General features: G+C 42.4%; 3 protein-coding genes across 7 annotated transcripts in view; 2 read left to right on the top strand and 1 right to left on the bottom strand.

Moving 5' to 3' along the window:
* LOC106750958 (atypical protein kinase C) overlaps positions 1-9,798 on the top strand; it is a 19,555-nt gene extending 9,757 nt beyond the window's left edge. For all 5 annotated transcript variants that reach the window (XM_014631672.1, XM_014631690.1, XM_014631693.1 and 2 more), the window contains 7 exons: positions 3,661-3,711; positions 6,261-6,346; positions 7,194-7,473; positions 8,182-8,634; positions 8,766-9,238; positions 9,315-9,430; positions 9,625-9,798. In XM_014631672.1, coding sequence (XP_014487158.1) covers positions 3,661-3,711; positions 6,261-6,346; positions 7,194-7,473; positions 8,182-8,634; positions 8,766-9,238; positions 9,315-9,430; positions 9,625-9,712 — 1,547 coding nt within the window. In that variant the 3' untranslated portion in view covers positions 9,713-9,798. The remainder of the gene's footprint in view (positions 1-3,660; positions 3,712-6,260; positions 6,347-7,193; positions 7,474-8,181; positions 8,635-8,765; positions 9,239-9,314; positions 9,431-9,624) is intronic.
* Positions 9,712-12,867, top strand: LOC106750984. The gene has a single exon (XM_014631708.1). It carries the CDS (start codon positions 9,794-9,796, stop codon positions 10,136-10,138), a length of 345 nt encoding a protein of 114 aa, XP_014487194.1. The 5' UTR covers positions 9,712-9,793; the 3' UTR covers positions 10,139-12,867.
* Positions 11,245-18,370, bottom strand: part of LOC106750577 (gastric triacylglycerol lipase-like) — an 11,833-nt gene continuing 4,707 nt past the window's right edge. The window contains exon 6 of the mRNA XM_014631022.1: positions 11,245-18,327. Coding sequence (XP_014486508.1) covers positions 18,178-18,327 — 150 coding nt within the window. The 3' untranslated portion in view covers positions 11,245-18,177. The remainder of the gene's footprint in view (positions 18,328-18,370) is intronic.

Here is an 18,370-nt window from a genome sequence, read left to right as displayed (position 1 = left end):
CCCCCCCCCCTCTCTCTCTCTCTCTCTCTTTCTCTCTCTCTCTCTCTCTCTCCACGTAATACATACGGCGGCTGAACGACACTCTCGCGAGCGAACGTGTGCATGTACGCGTCCCGTTTCTCACCAGGTGTTCTCGAGGTCTTCTACGTGGGGTGAATCGTGGTCAGGATGATCTCGTCGATTTCTTCCGACCTTCTTCTTTCGACCGACACGTCTTTCTCCCCTCCGCCGCTAATGAATCAAAGCGCTTATCGAGTCGCCTCTCTCAATCACCGAGTATCTTTTTTCCCGCGTCGGGGGCGATCTCTAACGAATGCACCCCGGCGGCTTTGAAGCCATTGTCCGTCAACCTACTATTCATCAGTTTACCACGAGGGCTCTACTTCGGAGTTCAGCGAGAAGTCGGCGGTTTTATCGAGAACACGTGCCCACGGACAAAAATCCTTTATATTCGCCGGCCCCCGGTGTAACCTTCGTGGCCTTCGTCGTTTTAGTGTCACCGCTTCAACTGTATTCCGGCAGCTTCCTCCTCGAGTCGCTCCGTCCGTGAAGATGTGTCGGGGCTGTGTCCAACTTAATCGCGTCTGGATGGCCGCTTTAAAGTGTTTAAAGCGAATAATCCAGAACAATTCGCAGCTTTAATCTTGATTCCAGCGTGACATGGGGTGCGCCCGTACCGGCCGTCTCTGCGTTTTCCTCGGATTCCGGGCGAAGCGTCGCGCATTATCTAAGCCGCGTTAAGCGCTCATATGCTGTAAGCGTCATTCGATTTTCCTTCGGCATGTAACGAACAATAAAGATAGAATGACGTTTACAGCGCATGAGCACCTAAACCGAGCGCAGTTCTAGCACAATATTCACAGTGAGGTCTTGCCGTTTAAGGTTATCTTCAGTTATCCAAAGATAAACCTGGGAAAGTAAGAGTCAGTGTTACTTTTTTGCTTAAATGGTCTGAGTTACTCTTAGAATTTGATAAAAAAATGTCACTTTTGGTTACTATTTTGATGTTTAAGAGGTCACTTTTTCTGCCGAGAAGCAGTCATTATTTTACTTTTTTTTCGGTTGCGACGATTGCGGCGAAGATGGTAACGCTGTAAATATAAAATCCGACTATGATTATTGCTCTTTAGCCGCTGACGCGCTATAAGCGTCATTCTATCTTTATTGTTCATTATATGCCAAAGGAAGATGGAATGACGTTTATAGCATATAAGCGCTCAAAGCGAACGCAGTCCTAGCAGCGCAATATATTCATAGTCAGACCTTCTATGAATACTTAGCCCTTCTATGAATAGTCCTAGAATCTCTATAACAAGAATCTTCACATCGTCATTGTAGTCATCACGTGTAGTCATCAAGTTCAAAACCGGAAATTCGCAACCATAATACGAGAAATGTTCGAAATAGTGCTAAAATAGATGTAAACCAAGATAAATGAATAATTAATCACAACGTGAAACACATAATCTCACTTTCCTTTTAACACACTTCATAGACCTCGTAGATGGCAAATCTTTGCTTGTGTTTGTCGCTCAACTGATAACTTCGGCTGCCTTCCAGCAAGAGACACAATTCGACGCAAGTCTAGTTATATCAGTTGTTTTCCAGCAAGAGACACGAGCCAAGTTATATCATCTATTATCCTTTTCTTTATCAAATGCGAAGTAAGGATAATAAGGATGATGTAACTCGATTTGTGTCTCTTGCTGGAAGGCAGCCATCATCACATTTGTTGCCATCACATGCTTATTTGCTAAAGAAAAGGATAACAGATGATACAGTCAGACTTATGTCGTGATGCTGCCTCTTGCTTCGAAAGCAACCTTTGACACACCCGAACCGGAAGTTAAACCCAGAAAGCGCGGAGCCAATAAGAAATCAAGCGTACGATGTCCAGACTCTTATTGCAGGGACTCTAGCATTATCTAGCTGTTAACGACACGCGCGCGACGTGCGATATACTTACTTATATTTAATCCCCGTCCTATTATGCGCGAGCCGGCGGCCGGGAATTGCTCTGATAAAGGGCGCGTCGTATTCTTGCTAATCACAATTTATATCACGTTCGTGACCGTCGTATGGAGGGATTAAGCGTTTCGCGCGACGTTGTAACGAGATTACGAACGTCAGCGGGAGAATCATGACACCGGCTGTTTTTCGGCGCATAGACGCGGATTCCCGGACCAACCGGCGACGACTTCTCGGAGTGTTATCGTCGCACGGAGAAATTTAATCGAACGCCGGGCGCGTGAGCGAGACCACCTATCGTCGCTCGTCTATTTGCGACGTGTGCCGTGCTGTTTGCGTGCCTCATTCGCGAACGATAAGTCGTGATAACGCGGCCCGATGCGGCTCGGCTAGAATTCAGTGTTACTCGTTATCAGCCTGCGAGCGGTAACGTTGCGAGATACCGCGCGGGATAGGATACGAAATAACGGCGATATGTTGGACAACGAACAACGGTTCTCGATCGGCTTCCTCTACGCGGACTGCTTCCCGTGTAAGTCGCAGTGCTCGGCGCAGTGCTCCTTTTCTTCCTCCACCAACTGGCGGCAGAACAAGTCGAAATGAGCGTGACGTCGATCGACCACCGTCGCCTCGAGGACGCGGCTCTTAGATCATTGACGGTTATGTTGTTCAAAAGTATGACTCTGCAGCATCTTCTGGGTAATCGTCCGGATAGAGGGAGGAGTTAGGACGCGCACCTCGCGGGAAGTCTCTTCCGAATCGGCCAGCGTGACTCCGCTCACGAGAAACGAGTTTCGTCTCGTCGTGATTTATCTTCTATTTATTTATTTATCTTATGCAAGTTAACACCAACGACATGTGTGTCTGGACCAAGCTTCCGTTCATGCTTCTGCTATAGCAGCGGGTAAAGCCGGAAGTTGGCGGTTCGAGACAGAGTGAGAAGTTGCTTTGATTCAGCCGCTTCCTCACTCTATCTTGGAACGACTCAATATCCTGCAGTATTGATATAAGCTTTTCAACCATTTCAATGGGCAATTTTCGATGAATATGCGAGGAAACGATTGAAAAGATCATTTAGAGCAGATTTAGATGAACACTATTAGATAAGGTATCCAAAAATTACTCGGCGGAATGCACGACACAATTACGTATGTGCGAAGTATTATGCTAAGTAAATATCGTTATATTTGTGCAATAATTATTTATGCATGCTATATTTAGATAAAACAAGTTTACGATTTTATCCTTTTAATTCCGCATCACCTTACGCATGGCACTTGACAGCTTTAAAACGAATATCGCGACATTTTACAGAAACAAGTCTTGACAGATTTCCAAGCTAGAGCGAGAAAGCAACTGAATCAAAACAACGCTCTGTTTCAAACTACCAACTTTCGACTTTATCCTATGAATAAAATGTTTGATCTCTGTATATATGTCGTTGGTTAATACTCTTTGGTCTACAAAAGAAATAATTTATCGCCGAAGATGGAGTGATAACGGTTATACAATTCGGTATCTGACAAGACAAAAGAACTAATGCTGAATTCTTTCAATCAAAGTGCAATAATTCTCCTGATAAGGAGACCATACTACTGATATTACAACCGAAATTTCGCCTTTGCANGGGGGGGGGGGGGGGACCTCTCGTGCGTCATAAAAGTGAGCGTGAATTTTTCTCTTCTGTTACAGTTTTTCCAAACGTGCCGCCCGCACCTGGGATGCCTTGTCAGGGAGAAGACAGTGAGTGTGTTTACCGTTCATTGGAAACGTCGCAAGCCGAGTCGCGTGCAGGCTGCTTGCGCTCGATATATAGCCAATTGCGTACTAGCCAGCGAGTTCTAATTAACCGGCCGGTGGAAAGAAACGATTTAGCGCGCGATAATAGAAGACGCGTTTCTCCTTCGTTCGCTCCGTTTACGAGAGAAGCAGAAGCGCAGGAAAAACGTCCGTCCGGTTTTCTCTTTTTCTCTATCTCTCTCTCTATTTATCTCTCCCTCCCTCCCCTCTCCTCTCTCTCTCTCTCTCCCTCCCCACCTCTCTTTCTCTCTCTCTCTCTCTCTCTCTCAACCCTGCCCAAGCTGTCCCCTTCGATATGTCAATCGAAACCATCATCCAACAATCATCACGACATCAACGCCTGCGTCAGATCTCAGTAGTTTAGAGCGCATTCGGATATTCTTCACGGTGTACGTGTGTGTATACACAGAGAAAAACGTATTTCGAAGAAAAGTAATTACTCGACTTACTTGTTTTCTTTTAAAAGTAGTAGCGGTTATTTTAAACGAAAAATATTTTCTTGATAATAGTATTAAAATATATTCATCACAAATGATTAGAACGGCTCTCATTAATATTCACTCGAGAGGAAAATTTACTCTCTCTTCAAGAATCTTATAAACTTTATTGAGGAAAAGTTAAATTCGGTTAATTGGAGCAAGTAAACTGAAGTCTTGGCCTTAGCGTTTTAATTTAAGATTCTCGATTGAAGTACTAAACTTACTAGGATTCAGGAATATATTTTGAATAAATTTGGTGCTTATGATGAGCTTATGATATACTTGTGGACGTATAAACTTACAAAATATTTGAAATAAGTAATATTTATTTTTGGATGAAGTATGTGCTTTTCTGTGTGTACACTCGCGATTCTCTCAATATCGCAGCGAGCTGAGAAATTGAGACCAACTGCTACAATAAAAAGCAAAATGGTTTGGACACAGCTGAGCACAGAGCGTAGCCGATAGTCCAAGAGAACTTCTTTTTGACCAATTCTCCCATTGGACCATCGGCTATGCTCTGAATTTCGCCGCGTCTAAACTATTTTGCTTCCCGCTATACAGCAGACTCCATTAATGCTGTCTCATTCTTTAGGCATGGTAACGTTGAAAATCTCCAATTAGGTGAGTTATTTTTTAAATATTTGTGCATCATGACTGCTGCTTCGAAAGATCGTTGCCGATCTCTCAAATTATCAACATGATGCACAAATAATACTCCAGCGATAATGTAATTTTTTCCTAAAGCGGAAACGTGAAAAGTGAAAATTCCAATTGTTTTCAAATTAGAAAATTTGCAATTTTTACGAATTTACGCTAGAGAAGAAAGTTCATGACTCCCTGGGTGTTAATTATAAATCTCCTCTAACATGTGAATTCGTGAAAAGAAAATGTAAATTTTTTAATTTGAAAATATTTGGAATGTTCACATTTCCTGGAAAAAATTTACGCGATCAGCAACCAGATTGGAAATTGTTGATATTACTATGTCCAGGGAATGGGACGGCATCAATGAAATCCGCTGTGCCATTCCGCCGTCACGAGTCGACACTCGTGACCCTTTCGATCTATCGGAGTCCTTTGTTGTCAAACAAGGCTTCTCTCTCGCGCGCGCGCGAGTGCCGAGTCCTCAGATCACTGTCGTCGCCCGGTGTGACACACTCGGTGATCCGTGAGCAGCATGGAGCTGATCAGGCCGGTCGTACTCTTTATGAAAATCTTCTCGCGCAGCAACTCGAGAGGAAGTAATGAAAGTAACGTATTATATATATCGCCATTGCCCGCGCGTTTTCACCGCCGGCACATATTGCACACGGCGAGTACCTCTCGTCTCGTTACCATCATCGGCGAGCTCTGTCGACGCGCCGTCGGGATTATAACCTTGTGCGTTACCTGCGCAAAACCGCGTGTCGCTCGTTCATGCGTCGAGGCCGTGATCGAGGCGAAAAGAGAGAGAGAGAGAACGTGATGGGTGTGAAATCAATCTGCCGAATAGCTCGCGCGATGTTCGACGGCGAAACTGTTATTTGTTTTTCTCGGGCTGATATCAAAAATTCTGCCCCGGTGATGGATGGTGGTTGCGGTGATGGTAGCTCTCTTCGCGAAATTGCGCGGATGTTTTCCGCAATTATAAAGCCGAACGGAACCTATTTATCTGCGCCGTTTGAAGCGCAGAAGCGTGCGGAACAAGAAGCGCGAATGACATTTCGCCGCCGAACATCTCTCTCTCTCTCTCTTTCTCTCGATCATCTCGCCGGGCGATTCGTCACCGACATATTTTGTCAGCGGTGTGTTAGCGAGCAAATAGCGAAATAGCGGAGAAAATAGCCGAATGAATGAATCGCGTGGAATGAAATGCGTTGCCGCGGGACGAGCCGCGTGTATTATGCGTTAAAAGTCGTCGCTTATTATTCATCGTCGCTTGGCACGACGGTCGTAGGAGCCGCGACGAGCCGATCGATCAGCTGGTGCTTTCCATCATTTGTGACATTTATGTTATTTCATTTTCCGAAGGAAGCATCTACAGACGTGGCGCTCGTAGGTGGAGGAAGCTGTACCGGGTGAACGGCCATATTTTTCAGGCGAAACGATTCAATCGGGTAAGCATCATTCATTTAATTATCATTGCCAGCCTTTACTCATATCTCTCTCTCTCTCTCTCTCTCTCTCTTACTCACACTCTCTCACTCACTCACTCACTCTCAGCCTTCCCCCACCCTCTCAATGCGTTCCACTCTCTCCCTCACACACAGAGACTTTGTCCCGCGAACGTGGACGTTCGCTGGTGCGACGCGACACTATAAGAAGCGACACGTCTCTCTCTCTATCTCTCTCTCTCGTAGAGAGAGAGAGAGAACACTTTCAACACTGAAACTTGCTGGCTAGTGACTTCGTCGTCGACGAGGAGCAGACCGCTGTCTGTGCTTTGTTGGAGGCGCAAAGCTCTCTCTACGGAAAAACACGTGGAGCACACGTATGAACCCCACCCCCACCTCCCTCTTTCACCGTCGCTTTGCGCGCGTGATTTCTATCCTTTCTGTCTGTCTCATCCTCTCCCTTTTATTCCTCAGAACGGATACCTCCGTGTTCTGGACGGAGCGTTTCGCGTTTAGAACAGGCTTAAACTTCGAGCTAGCGTCTCTCTCTCTTTCTCGGGAGAGAGAGTGAGAGAGCACTTCGCAACTCCGAGGAGTTACGCACGCTATTGCGCTAACGCACGTTGATACCGCACCGGTTATGCCGCGCCGTCGAGCAACTTCGGCAGCGGTCCGGTTGATCCTTCATTTGGCACGACGAGCTGCGGAACGTCGCGCCAATAATGTTCCTTTACTGTTTTACAAATTTTCATGCTGCGGGGGATACATCCCTCAGAGGACACCTCCGGTGCACCGGTCGTTTCCGGTCGGGAAGTAAATGGTAATATTCTCCGACGATCTTGCTTCGCAGAGAGCCTTTTGCGCCTTCTGCCAGGATCGGATCTGGGGTCTCGGGCGGCAGGGATTCAAGTGCATCCAGTGCAAATTACTCGTGCACAAAAAATGTCACAAGGTGGTGAGGAAGCCATGCTTGAGCCTGCAGCAGCAGCAGCAGCAGTTGCAGAGCGCAGAGTCGCAGACGATCGACAGGAATGGCGACCAACAGCTTGATTCGTTTCCGTGCGTCACAGCGACCCATCTCGAGAATGAGATCACGGAGTCGCCGGTCATGGAGGAGCATCCGCGCGATCGTAAGAGAATACCTCAATACCTGTTTTCGTACACATGTTCCTCCCCAGATCTCTAATGCGTCTCCATTTTCGGACGTGTGGTAAAAATTCGAGATTTTGTTGATATTTTTATTATGCATACGTCATACATACATTTTTTACGCATATTTACGCATAATTACGCATATTTTTGAGATGCTATTATTTTTTTATTATATTTTTTTTTCTAATATGTCAATAAAGTATGTCAAACAGCAATTTCTCAAGCAGATATTACTATGTCATTTATTGTGTTTTCAATTAGACACCGCGTGCGATCAGACGTTTCTGTGGACATACACGTCAAAATATAATCAATTTCTATAATTGTCTACCGTACTTTATGTTAGATAATAGATTATATTTATTTTCGGACAACTTTTTATTTGAAAAATATACCGAAAAAAGATCTGAGTTTGCTTAACCAAATGGGAACCAGGCGGAAATTCATCACTCAAAAACGATATCTCTGTTGCCGCAACCGGAAACATTTGTCTGGACACTCAACTGCGATAAAAATTCGGTTAGGATAATTGTGGACAATTGACTGAAACAGAAACCTCCTGCAGGATGAATTATTCCGTTTCTACAACCGGGTTTTCATCCAGTTCTCGGATAACAGAAAATCAATTACACGAGCTGAATATTCTTTTTCGTGTACGATGTTTCACTGTTCGTTTTGTTTCTCAGGGATGGGAAGTGAGGAAGGGGAGGAATTGTCATTGGACACGCTAAACGACGGCGATAACTCCAACGACATGCAACGTCAGTACTCGTTGAACGACTTCGAGCTGATTAAGGTGATCGGCCGTGGTTCCTACGCGAAAGTCTTGATGGTAGAGCTCAAACGCACTAAGAGGATTTACGCTATGAAAGTGATCAAGAAGGCCCTGGTGACGGACGACGAGGACATCGATTGGGTACAGACGGAGAAACATGTATTTGAGACGGCCTCGAATCATCCCTTCCTAGTAGGCCTGCACTCCTGCTTTCAAACACCCTCGCGTCTGTTCTTTGTGATCGAATTCGTGCGTGGCGGTGATCTCATGTTCCACATGCAAAGACAGCGCCGTCTTCCCGAGGATCACGCGCGGTTTTATGTTGCCGAGATCAGTCTTGCCTTGAATTTCTTACACGAGAAAGGTAAAAAGAGACTTTCCTTTACAAAAGTACGCCGATAATTTGTAGTATCACAGATAATTTTTTGGTACTTGCATTCCATAATACTGGGATAAAAAAACGCGCGTTTAAGCATGAAATTAATTCGCTTCCAGGAATCATCTATAGGGATTTGAAACTGGATAACGTGCTGCTTGACCACAAAGGGCACGTTAAGCTCACGGATTACGGGATGTGCAAGGAGGGTATCAGAGAGGGCGACAACACGGGCACTTTCTGCGGTACTCCCAATTACATCGCTCCCGAGATACTTCGTGGTGAGGAGTACAGCTTCTCCGTGGACTGGTGGGCCCTAGGAGTCTTGTTGTATGAGATGTTAGCCGGTCGCAGTCCCTTCGACATCACCGGTGCATCCGAGAATCCAGATCAAAATACTGAGGACTTTTTGTTCCAAGTTATTTTGGAGAAGACTATACGTATACCGCGTTCGTTGTCCGTTAAGGCGGCGTCCGTTCTTAAAGGATTCCTTTGCAAAGATCCCGCGGAAAGGCTAGGTTGCGGGAAGAGGCCTACCGGTTTCTACGACATTATCAGCCATCCCTTCTTCAAAGCGATTGATTGGGAAATGGTAAGTCTCGTCGTGATGTAGTCACAATGTTCTAAATTTGTCACATTATTGACCAACTTTCTCTCGGACCCCGCAGCTGGAGCAGAAGCAGGTTACGCCGCCTTACGAGCCACGCTTGAATTCCGATCGTGATCTGGCGAATTTCCCGCCGGAATTTACGGATGAGCCTGTGCACTTAACTCCGGACGATCCGTAAGTCACTTTTCAAATTCACTTGGTCATAAAACGCTCGATTAATTTCGAAAAATTTTGAGAGATCTGTGAAAGAAAGGCAGTTTCTCACGTATACTTGTTTAAACTCTGGAATACTTTGAACATTGACACGTTGTATCGTCGAATGTAAATGTCCCGCGTGATATTCAGATGAGAAAAACAAAAACTTTCAGGAGGGTAATTGAGAAAATCGATCAGAGTGAGTTCGACGGCTTCGAGTATGTGAATCCTCTACTGATGTCACTGGAAGACTGCGTGTGACAAGAACCGCTTCTCATTGTGCAGCGTCACAATCAAGATCACCAGCTGCAGCTGCAGCTGCACCAACAGCAGCAGCAATACATGTACGAGTTGCATGACAGACTCGCGAAACTTCGTATCGATCCCCTAATACCGGTCGGCTCGAGCAATCAAGGTTATCACAATAACGTGTTTCTAATGACGTATTCGGAGGAGAATGAGAACGACAATAATTATAATGAGCATCATCGGCTACCGCCGCCCTTCCCGTTCCGATACGAAAGCCCGGCGTGCTCCCGTTCTCTGAGTATCACAGACGTAACTTACAGCCCAGGCAATAATAACGCGATCGTTAGCAATTACGACGAGCACGATTACGATGACATGGAGGACGAGAATCCGAGGAAAGGCCTCCTGAAGCAGATATTTTGCCTTCCACTGCATTGAGCCGGGGAGAATCGAGCTTGCCTTTTTCCCAAGTGAGATCACACCCCGACTCGATCGCTTGCGATACACATTTTTGTAGAAACGACTCGAGAGACCTGCCGATACCGTCGGACCGTGTGTGTGTATGAACGTCCTCGAGTCACGTATAGTCGGAAGAGGAAAAATAAAGAACGAAGTATTTAATTCAGCGTATACGTCGTTAAGTTGACCGTTTCTCTTTTACACATGGTGCTGCAAATAAACATAAATTAATATGGGTAACGTTACAGCGTCCCCGCGGCTCTGAGCCGCAGCGAAAACGAGCTGAAAGATGAAGACGTACCTGACTGCTTCGCCAATGTTTTACGAATGTAGCTAAATATGTAAATACACAATTCCACAGCTGCGTTGTGGAGTAAATGATATTTCGGAATACGTTCCTTCAAGTGAAAAACCACGTTTCCATGGAAAATTATTTTTACTGCTTCTTCGCTGTCCCAAGTGTGTGATAATTTCTCGATAACAAAAGGAAATGCTTTTGGAGTTTACAATTCGCTTCTATTATTATGTGCTAGACCTTCGATCTAAAAAGTGACCAATAAAAAGTGATCGGCTGGTCGACTTAATTCATGATTAGGAATATCTGTATAAAAACAATGTCTCGTTTCTAATTACTGCTCGCTAATGTTTTACGCGAGATCCAGCGAAAACGAATAAAACCAACTCGACGAAAAGAGGAGAGGATATGCGTCTGTATCTAGTATCGATTCTTCCACAATGTGACTAATCTAAAACTTGTAATATTGTATTTGGAACGGCGATTCTAATATAGTTAGGATATTTCTGGCACTTTTTTTCATCGAACGTAATCATATGGAAAGAATGATCAGTCGTGTTAATACTTGGAAATGTCGGTTCGCTGCGCAAAAATGAATGAAAAAAGGGATTTTACGAAAGTGAAAGGATCAGTCGAAGTGGTCAGGTACATCTTCACCTTTCAACTTGTTCCCGTCGCGGTTGAGAACCGCGGGGGTACTGTAACGTTACTCATATTAATATGTTTATTTGCAACACCGTGCGTTGAAGAGAGTCAACGACGTACACGCGCTGGATTAAATACTTCGTTCTTTTTTTTTTCCTTTTTCAACTGTCAATCCTTTCACTTTCGTACAATTTCGTCTCATTTTTGCGCAGCGAATCGACATTTCCAAGTATTAATGCGACTGATTATTTCTTCCTATATGATTACGTTCGATAAAAGAGCCGGAAATGTTCTAACTATTATAACCGCTATTTTAAAAACACAATATTGCGAGTTGTAGATTTAGGTACATTGCGGAAGAATTGATATCACAAACATAGACATAATATCCTCTCCTCTTTTCGTTGAGTAGCCCTTTGCTCCACAATCTTGCTTTAAGACGTGAGCAGTAAGCAAATTGGCCAACTACGATCAATTATTCTAATAAACGATTGCGGTTGGTTAATTTGACTTATGTCTTAAAAGCAAGATTGTGGGGACGAAGGATAGCTTTTACGCGTGAACTTTTTCGCTGAATCTCGCGCAAATGATTAGTGAGTAGTGACTGTAAACGAGTCGTCGCTTTCATACAAACATCCCTAATCACGAATTAAATCGACTAACCGTTATTATCGTAATTATTTTCTAGATCGCAGGACCAGCACATGTAACAAGCGAGTAAACTACAAGTTTCCTTTTGTTATCGACAAATTGTCACTCACTTAGGACAACAAAGATGTGCAGAAAAAACAATTTTCTACGGAAACGTGGTTTTTCACTTGTAGAGAACGTATTTTGAAATATTTCTTACTCCACAACGCAGCTTTAGAATCGTATTTACACATTTAGCTACATCGAAAGTGTATATTCCTCGTCCATGTGCGAGACGGAGGGAGGGAAAGAGAGAGAGGGGGGGATATACCGATATTCCTAGCGATTAGTACAATTTTTATAGTTTTTCAAAGTATATATCGAGCAAACGAACAACTGGCAGTTGGAGTACTAAGACTAGTTTATCTTCTTATCGTTAAAGTTACATAGATCATTGTGCACAGTATTCCTTGACTATTTATATAAATTCTAATAAATAAGACGTGCAATGTGTAAAGCATCAGCTCTAACCTTATTCTAAAATATAATCGCAACAAATCTCGATACATGTTGACAGATGCGCAGGTGTTAAACTGTGTAGAGCTGTGTATAGCTAAGCGCCGCGTGGACGTGTTTCTAGCTAGATTAATAATACCTGACCTGCGATGGAAAATTAACGAGAGTAAACAAGACCGATACCTGGGTGATAAAAGCGTTTTTAGCGTCTTTACAAACAATGGAGCGAACGATTCGAGATTCAGATTCAGAGATATGACAGAGAGGCGAAATTATACGAATAGACCGAGAGAGTATACACGCTCTCGTAGTACCTACGTATTTAGAGATATCACGCGGAACTTTCGATTCCGGTGACTAATGCGACGGGGACGGTGTCTCTTCTGTTTTCTGATAACGCATCGGTGAGATTTCACGAGAGGGGGTCGCCGATCGATCCAAGCCGCCAAGTTCGAGATTCGCGGCGAGCCATCGTAAATGGAGGGAAACGCTTTATTAGAGCGTATAGGAATACACATACGATTAAAAAGTATTAACGAGACGAAGGCAAAGATTACCAAATTACATCACACGCATGAAAAAAAAGAAAAAAAGAGAGAAGAATAAATATATGTGTAACGAATCTTGTAGTTCTTTTCACATTCTCTCAATGCTGGGAATACACACACACACACACACATACACGAAGAGAGGTAACTTGGTTCCAGTATATACTCGCACTATCTTAAAGCAACAATCGACACCGCGATATTTTGCCCAGATGGCGAGTCTCGTTAGGAGAGTTTCTCTATAAAAGCGTTGCACGCGTGCGCGATTTGCGTTATAATAAAGAGATATCATACGTTAGAGAATATGGTGCCAACATTCAATGTTTTAATGTGTCTAATGTCGTACACACACACACACACACACACACACACACATTGTACGATACGAGTATTACGTTGCGGAACGTTACGTAATTTTTTCTACTCCGCGTTCATTAAAATTTCTATTTCTTCTCGTTTACCTCTCGTCTTTACTTGGTGCGCGAGTGAGCACACACATACACACACGCACACACACAGAAGTCGTTTCACGATTCAACAATTGAGTCCCCTTTCTTCCGTTTCTCTTTTCTCTTCTATCGAGAGAACGCGCGGTGCGCGAATTCCTAATCGTAATATAGCGAATCAATTGAGAGCTCTACCGTGTTATCCACCGTAAAGTTAATTGTTGCAAAGGCTGCTGTTATTTTATACGAACTACGGCAACTATTGTCGATCCGCTATTTTTTTATATATAAGGACGAGGAGAATGTGAGTGATGTGAGAGAGCGAGTAACTAAATAAAAAGGTGTTTCTAAGTAAAAGGGATCCTTAGCGCTGACGATTTTATAGATACGATATCGAGAGAAAGAGAGAGAAAGGGAGAGAGTGATATACATACCCCCCTTTGTATTGTTGATTTTCGGCACTATATACCGCGGTTGAACTTACTTTAGGACAGACACTCGAGTGAAGCGTTAAGCTCACTGCGTATCTTCGGACGAGAATTGTGTCTTTCCATTGAATTAGTGGAGCGCGGCATTTCGCGTGACGACAAAGACTGCTAGATCGACCGGACACAGTATGCACAGCGACGCAAAGTCGCTGGAGGAATTCCATACTTTGTATTTTGTACTTTTTCCAAGGATTAGAATGAGTCTCTTTTTATTAGGTGAGAGAGAGAGAAAGAGAGAGAGAGAGAGAGAGAGAGAGAGAGAGAGAGTTACGTCGCCCGGAGATCCTGTTTTTTCAATCGTGAACTTTCCATGTATTCGTATGCTTTTGTTACACATGCATTTACAACAACAATAACAACAGTAAAAATATAAATACAGTTAGATTTATACTCGCGGATTTCTCGACGATCTCGGATATCTGAGCGAACAATCTGTTTCTCCCCTGCGATAATTTGCAAGCAAAACCGAGGACGCGCGTGAAGAAAAAAAAAAAGAAAGATCGAGCGTGTATCATAGTTGTTCTTTTAATTTAAACGCATACTTCGTATTTTCTACGTCGTTAAGATTACGTGACTTTCCGTTGCCTGCATTTTGCATCCTCGGAGATTCGGATATCCTGGAGATATGTTCCGAAAGTAAGGGAATTATATAAATTATTAGAGCTCCGCGCGAGCGAGTAATGTATGAAATATAAACATAGGAAAGTAGCATAAGAGTCAATCATCTACATACTTTCCGATATGTGGGATCTTTTTATAGATCACACGCGTAGATAAGAGAGAAAGAGAGAGAGAGAGAGAGAGAGAGAGAGAGACCGAACACGTGCGCGTCACACGACTAAAAATGAACATTAAGAGTGTGTTACCGATTAACGTCAGAGATTTTCGTCGCCTTTGAACACCACACACACAGGTGTACTTTTTCATGTAATAATTTAATTTTCTCACGGACATTTTTCAACGGGAATCGCAAGCTTGCTCTTCGTTTCGTTCTCGTCTGACGTTTATCGGGTCGATTGCCGGATTTGAATGTACACACCATGGGCGTGTCCGAGATAATGATCGAAGAAATGTGAAATCTCCTCATGTGCTCGTAGAAGGGCACGATTTATAAATTCGTTTATCTCAATTTATCGTCCGAGATCTGAGTTGATATATAATAATTTTCTCCTCACCCATTCATATTCGACGAAACATGCGAAATGCGACAACCGGTTATTTTTTTGGAACGTCCCTCTGAGTGTGTACATAATGTGTGTATATATTATATATTTATGCATGTACATACATATATACATACATACATATATATATATATATATATATATATATATATAGTGTCAAAAAATATTCCACAGTACGGATGACGCGCGTAGCCCTGGCGTATAACGAGAGTTTAAGAGAATAAAAAGAAATATCGGAATTGTAGGTATCTGTAATATATTAATTACTGTAAAAGCCGATAGAGAAGTGACATTTATAGTACAATATAATTTCAACACACACACACACATACATCATTCCCTCGGTTAGCCTATCATATGATTATGTAAACTTAAATTGACCCTATAAATCCGTCTTCTTTATATGTAACAAATTTTCCACGCTCACATTCTTCTTCTTCTTCACAATGCTAATGAGTTTCGTATTTCACACTAACTGCAATACACACATATATTGCAATAGCAATTGTAATACAGCTTCAGCGTTTTCAACGCGCTTAGTTTCACATTGAAGAAAATGTTGTGTTTCTAACATATTATTTCTGTCTGTAAATTGGCAAGAGACTGTTTTTATTTCAACGTTGACAAGGATATATACACACACACACACACACATATGCATGCATATGCACACATGCGCTACAGTAAGACAATTATTGACTAAAAATATATATATATATAATATTTATAGATAATTGAGACGAGTGGTTGCATTTTTAATTGTTATAGAGTACAAGATATCAAAAAAGCAAAAGGGACGCTTATACTTTAGGATTTGTTATATGATCTAAATGAGATATAAATTGATGAGATGCACACAATTTGTCTTCACTGAGGAACTCAAGGAGAAAAGTCTGATAGAATTAATGGAATTAATGGAATATCTCTTGTTTCGCGAGTGTTAACGAGTACGGACTCCTTTCTTCGTCCGTGACGACAAAATGTTACGCGTATGTTGCCGACTTATTAATGATGGCCTCGTAATATTATTACTGAATGATTGCATATTGGAAAATTGTATCGATACGTTATATTATATATATATATTGCCGTTGATAGTATTTTTATAAGACTTAACTTGCGTTCTCGACAGGAATTATTGCTTCTCGAATACATCCTGCATCGTGCGAACGGTTACGACCAGTAGCCAACGATAATCTCAGTGACACGAAGAGATGTGATTCTGTTCCTTGAAGTGTTACAAATAAAAGTAATCCCTACGTGCAAAGGAATTCGTCAGTTACCTCGCGCTCCACCACAAACGTGACTTCGTTCTGTTTAAAGCTCGTACGTTTTCTTAAAGTTATTCAAAGTGACCACGCAACTTTTTTTTCAAGTCAACGCATCCTTATTGAACAAAGTCGTATTTCCCGTATTTTTAAAAATAAAATTGCCAAACGTTGTACGTTTTGCTTTTCATTTTCCTTCAAGAATTTACGTTTGAGAATTGACACTTCGAATTTCTTAAAAAATTTTCGCTTTAAGACCAACGTCTGTTTAAAAAAAATCTGGAAAATGGGATATATAATCAATGTAAAAGGAAGCATTCGCAGATTTAATTAAAGCTTTTTTCCTTTGCTTTATTGCTGTCACAATTTACATCTGACGATTTTCATTCGGGGATACGACAGTTGCGCCTGATCGCGTGGTGGTGGAAGAGGTACTACACTTTAGCTTTAATTCTATCGTATCCGCTGCTACATAGTCTCGCAGGATCTCCTATCGCGATATATTATCTCGTTAAAATATAAAAATATGAAATTATGATTGTTGTAACATTGAGATGACACGTAGTGTGATTATATTATCTACACACACACACATATTTTATAATTACGCTAATATTATGGAGATTCGTTGTTCGAAGAGATTTATGTATCGTCGAGAATTTTATGGAAACTAATTAGAGAAGATCGAGATGTTTTTACTGTGAGGATAGATCATTTCGGGTGACCTCGAGTGGCCAACGCGTGAGCTCAAATAATATTGATTATATAGTTTGTGCGCAATTTTTCACCGGTGCACAACGCGTAGACGATGCATGGACACGGTGAAATTCCATTTATTTTCAGTTTCGGCAAATGAAGTTTCACTGTGATCGAAGACGATTCATAAATTTTTTGCATCAATCGCGCGGGAAGTTCCCCGGCAATTTCCATCCGACCTATTCTAACATAAACTAATACATATCATGCGATATAAAACTATGTACATTATTATACATTATATGCGGTCTCAGCTCGGCGAGCAATTTCGAGTATCTGTGCGACGTCCTGTGGTGCGATTGAGTCACTTTCAGTTTTCTCCGGTCTGAAAAAAAATGGCGTAACTTTAAAACAAAAAAAAGTCGCGTCAAAGTGTGATTAAGTTAAGAAAGAAAATTGTATTTGATATTTATATCACTATCTTTATAACACGTTGACATCATCTGGAAAAAACGTAGCGTCACAAGAAAATCTGAAGTCTTTTCACACGTCTTTTCACGCAACGTACGATAATCAGCCACAAGTCGCACATGATGGTAGAACTGTTCGTAAAAGCTCTAGCTCATTCATACTTCCGCATGGGTAACTTTAACGAGACATAAACGATTAAGGTGTAAGTTAACTTAGATTACCACATTATACACATAACTCGGATCGCGTGAAAGATTCGGAGCACACGAGAGAAATCGGGATTAATCGCTTCAAGCATCAGCCGCAATTTTGGGGTGAAATGTCCGTTTCTTCCAGGATGAGCGTGCCGCGGCTCATCGGCAGGACGTTTTCGCAAACGGACGATCTTTTACGGGCGCTGCTCAAGTGCGATTAGGGAGAAAGAGGAGAGGTATAAGTTTATAATTATAAGCTGGCCCATCGCGCGAGAAATTGCAATCGCGAAGTGATCGATAAGACGGAGTTTGTATAAATGTATATATAGAGAAAGAAAGAGAGAGAGTGAGAGAAGGAGAAAGAAAGAGAGAATGAGAGAGGGAAGGGGGAGCGGTTTTCATGTTGGAACACACTAATCGAAGTTATACTTTGCGTTAGATGCGGATTTCTTCGACAGTGCTACGTCGGACGCGGCAAGTGGATTAGACAAGTACAGACTATACATATATACATATGTAAACGCAACGTATTAATGACATTAATAATAACAATAAATTAGACCGATTCGTTATACGTTTTTATTGTGTCTCTTTGTAACTCTGTCGTTAGCGCTCCGGAGACAAAGGAACGAGTCCGCTATTGATATTGGGACAACAGCAAGATAGGTCGGGACACCGTCTGTAAGGAAGACTTACCCCATATGAAGTCGTAGTGATTAAAGGTGTACATGGGAATTTTGTGATGAAGCACGACACTGTTTAGCCTTGCGACCAGAAGTTCCACATCCTTAAACAAGACAGCTTGATCACTCTTGTAATTAGAGAATTAA

The sequence above is a fragment of the Dinoponera quadriceps genome, unplaced genomic scaffold (genome assembly GCF_001313825.1).
Source record: "Dinoponera quadriceps isolate SergipeBrazil2010 unplaced genomic scaffold, ASM131382v1 scaffold46, whole genome shotgun sequence".
In the NCBI taxonomy this organism is placed as follows: Eukaryota; Metazoa; Arthropoda; class Insecta; order Hymenoptera; family Formicidae; genus Dinoponera; species Dinoponera quadriceps.
This window is presented reverse-complemented; position numbering and strand designations above follow the sequence as displayed.

Bases quoted from the DNA above. Each gene is read 5' to 3' on its own strand.
- LOC106750984 (XM_014631708.1), top strand. From the start codon at position 9,794: ATGTACGAGTTGCATGACAGACTCGCGAAACTTCGTATCGATCCCCTA.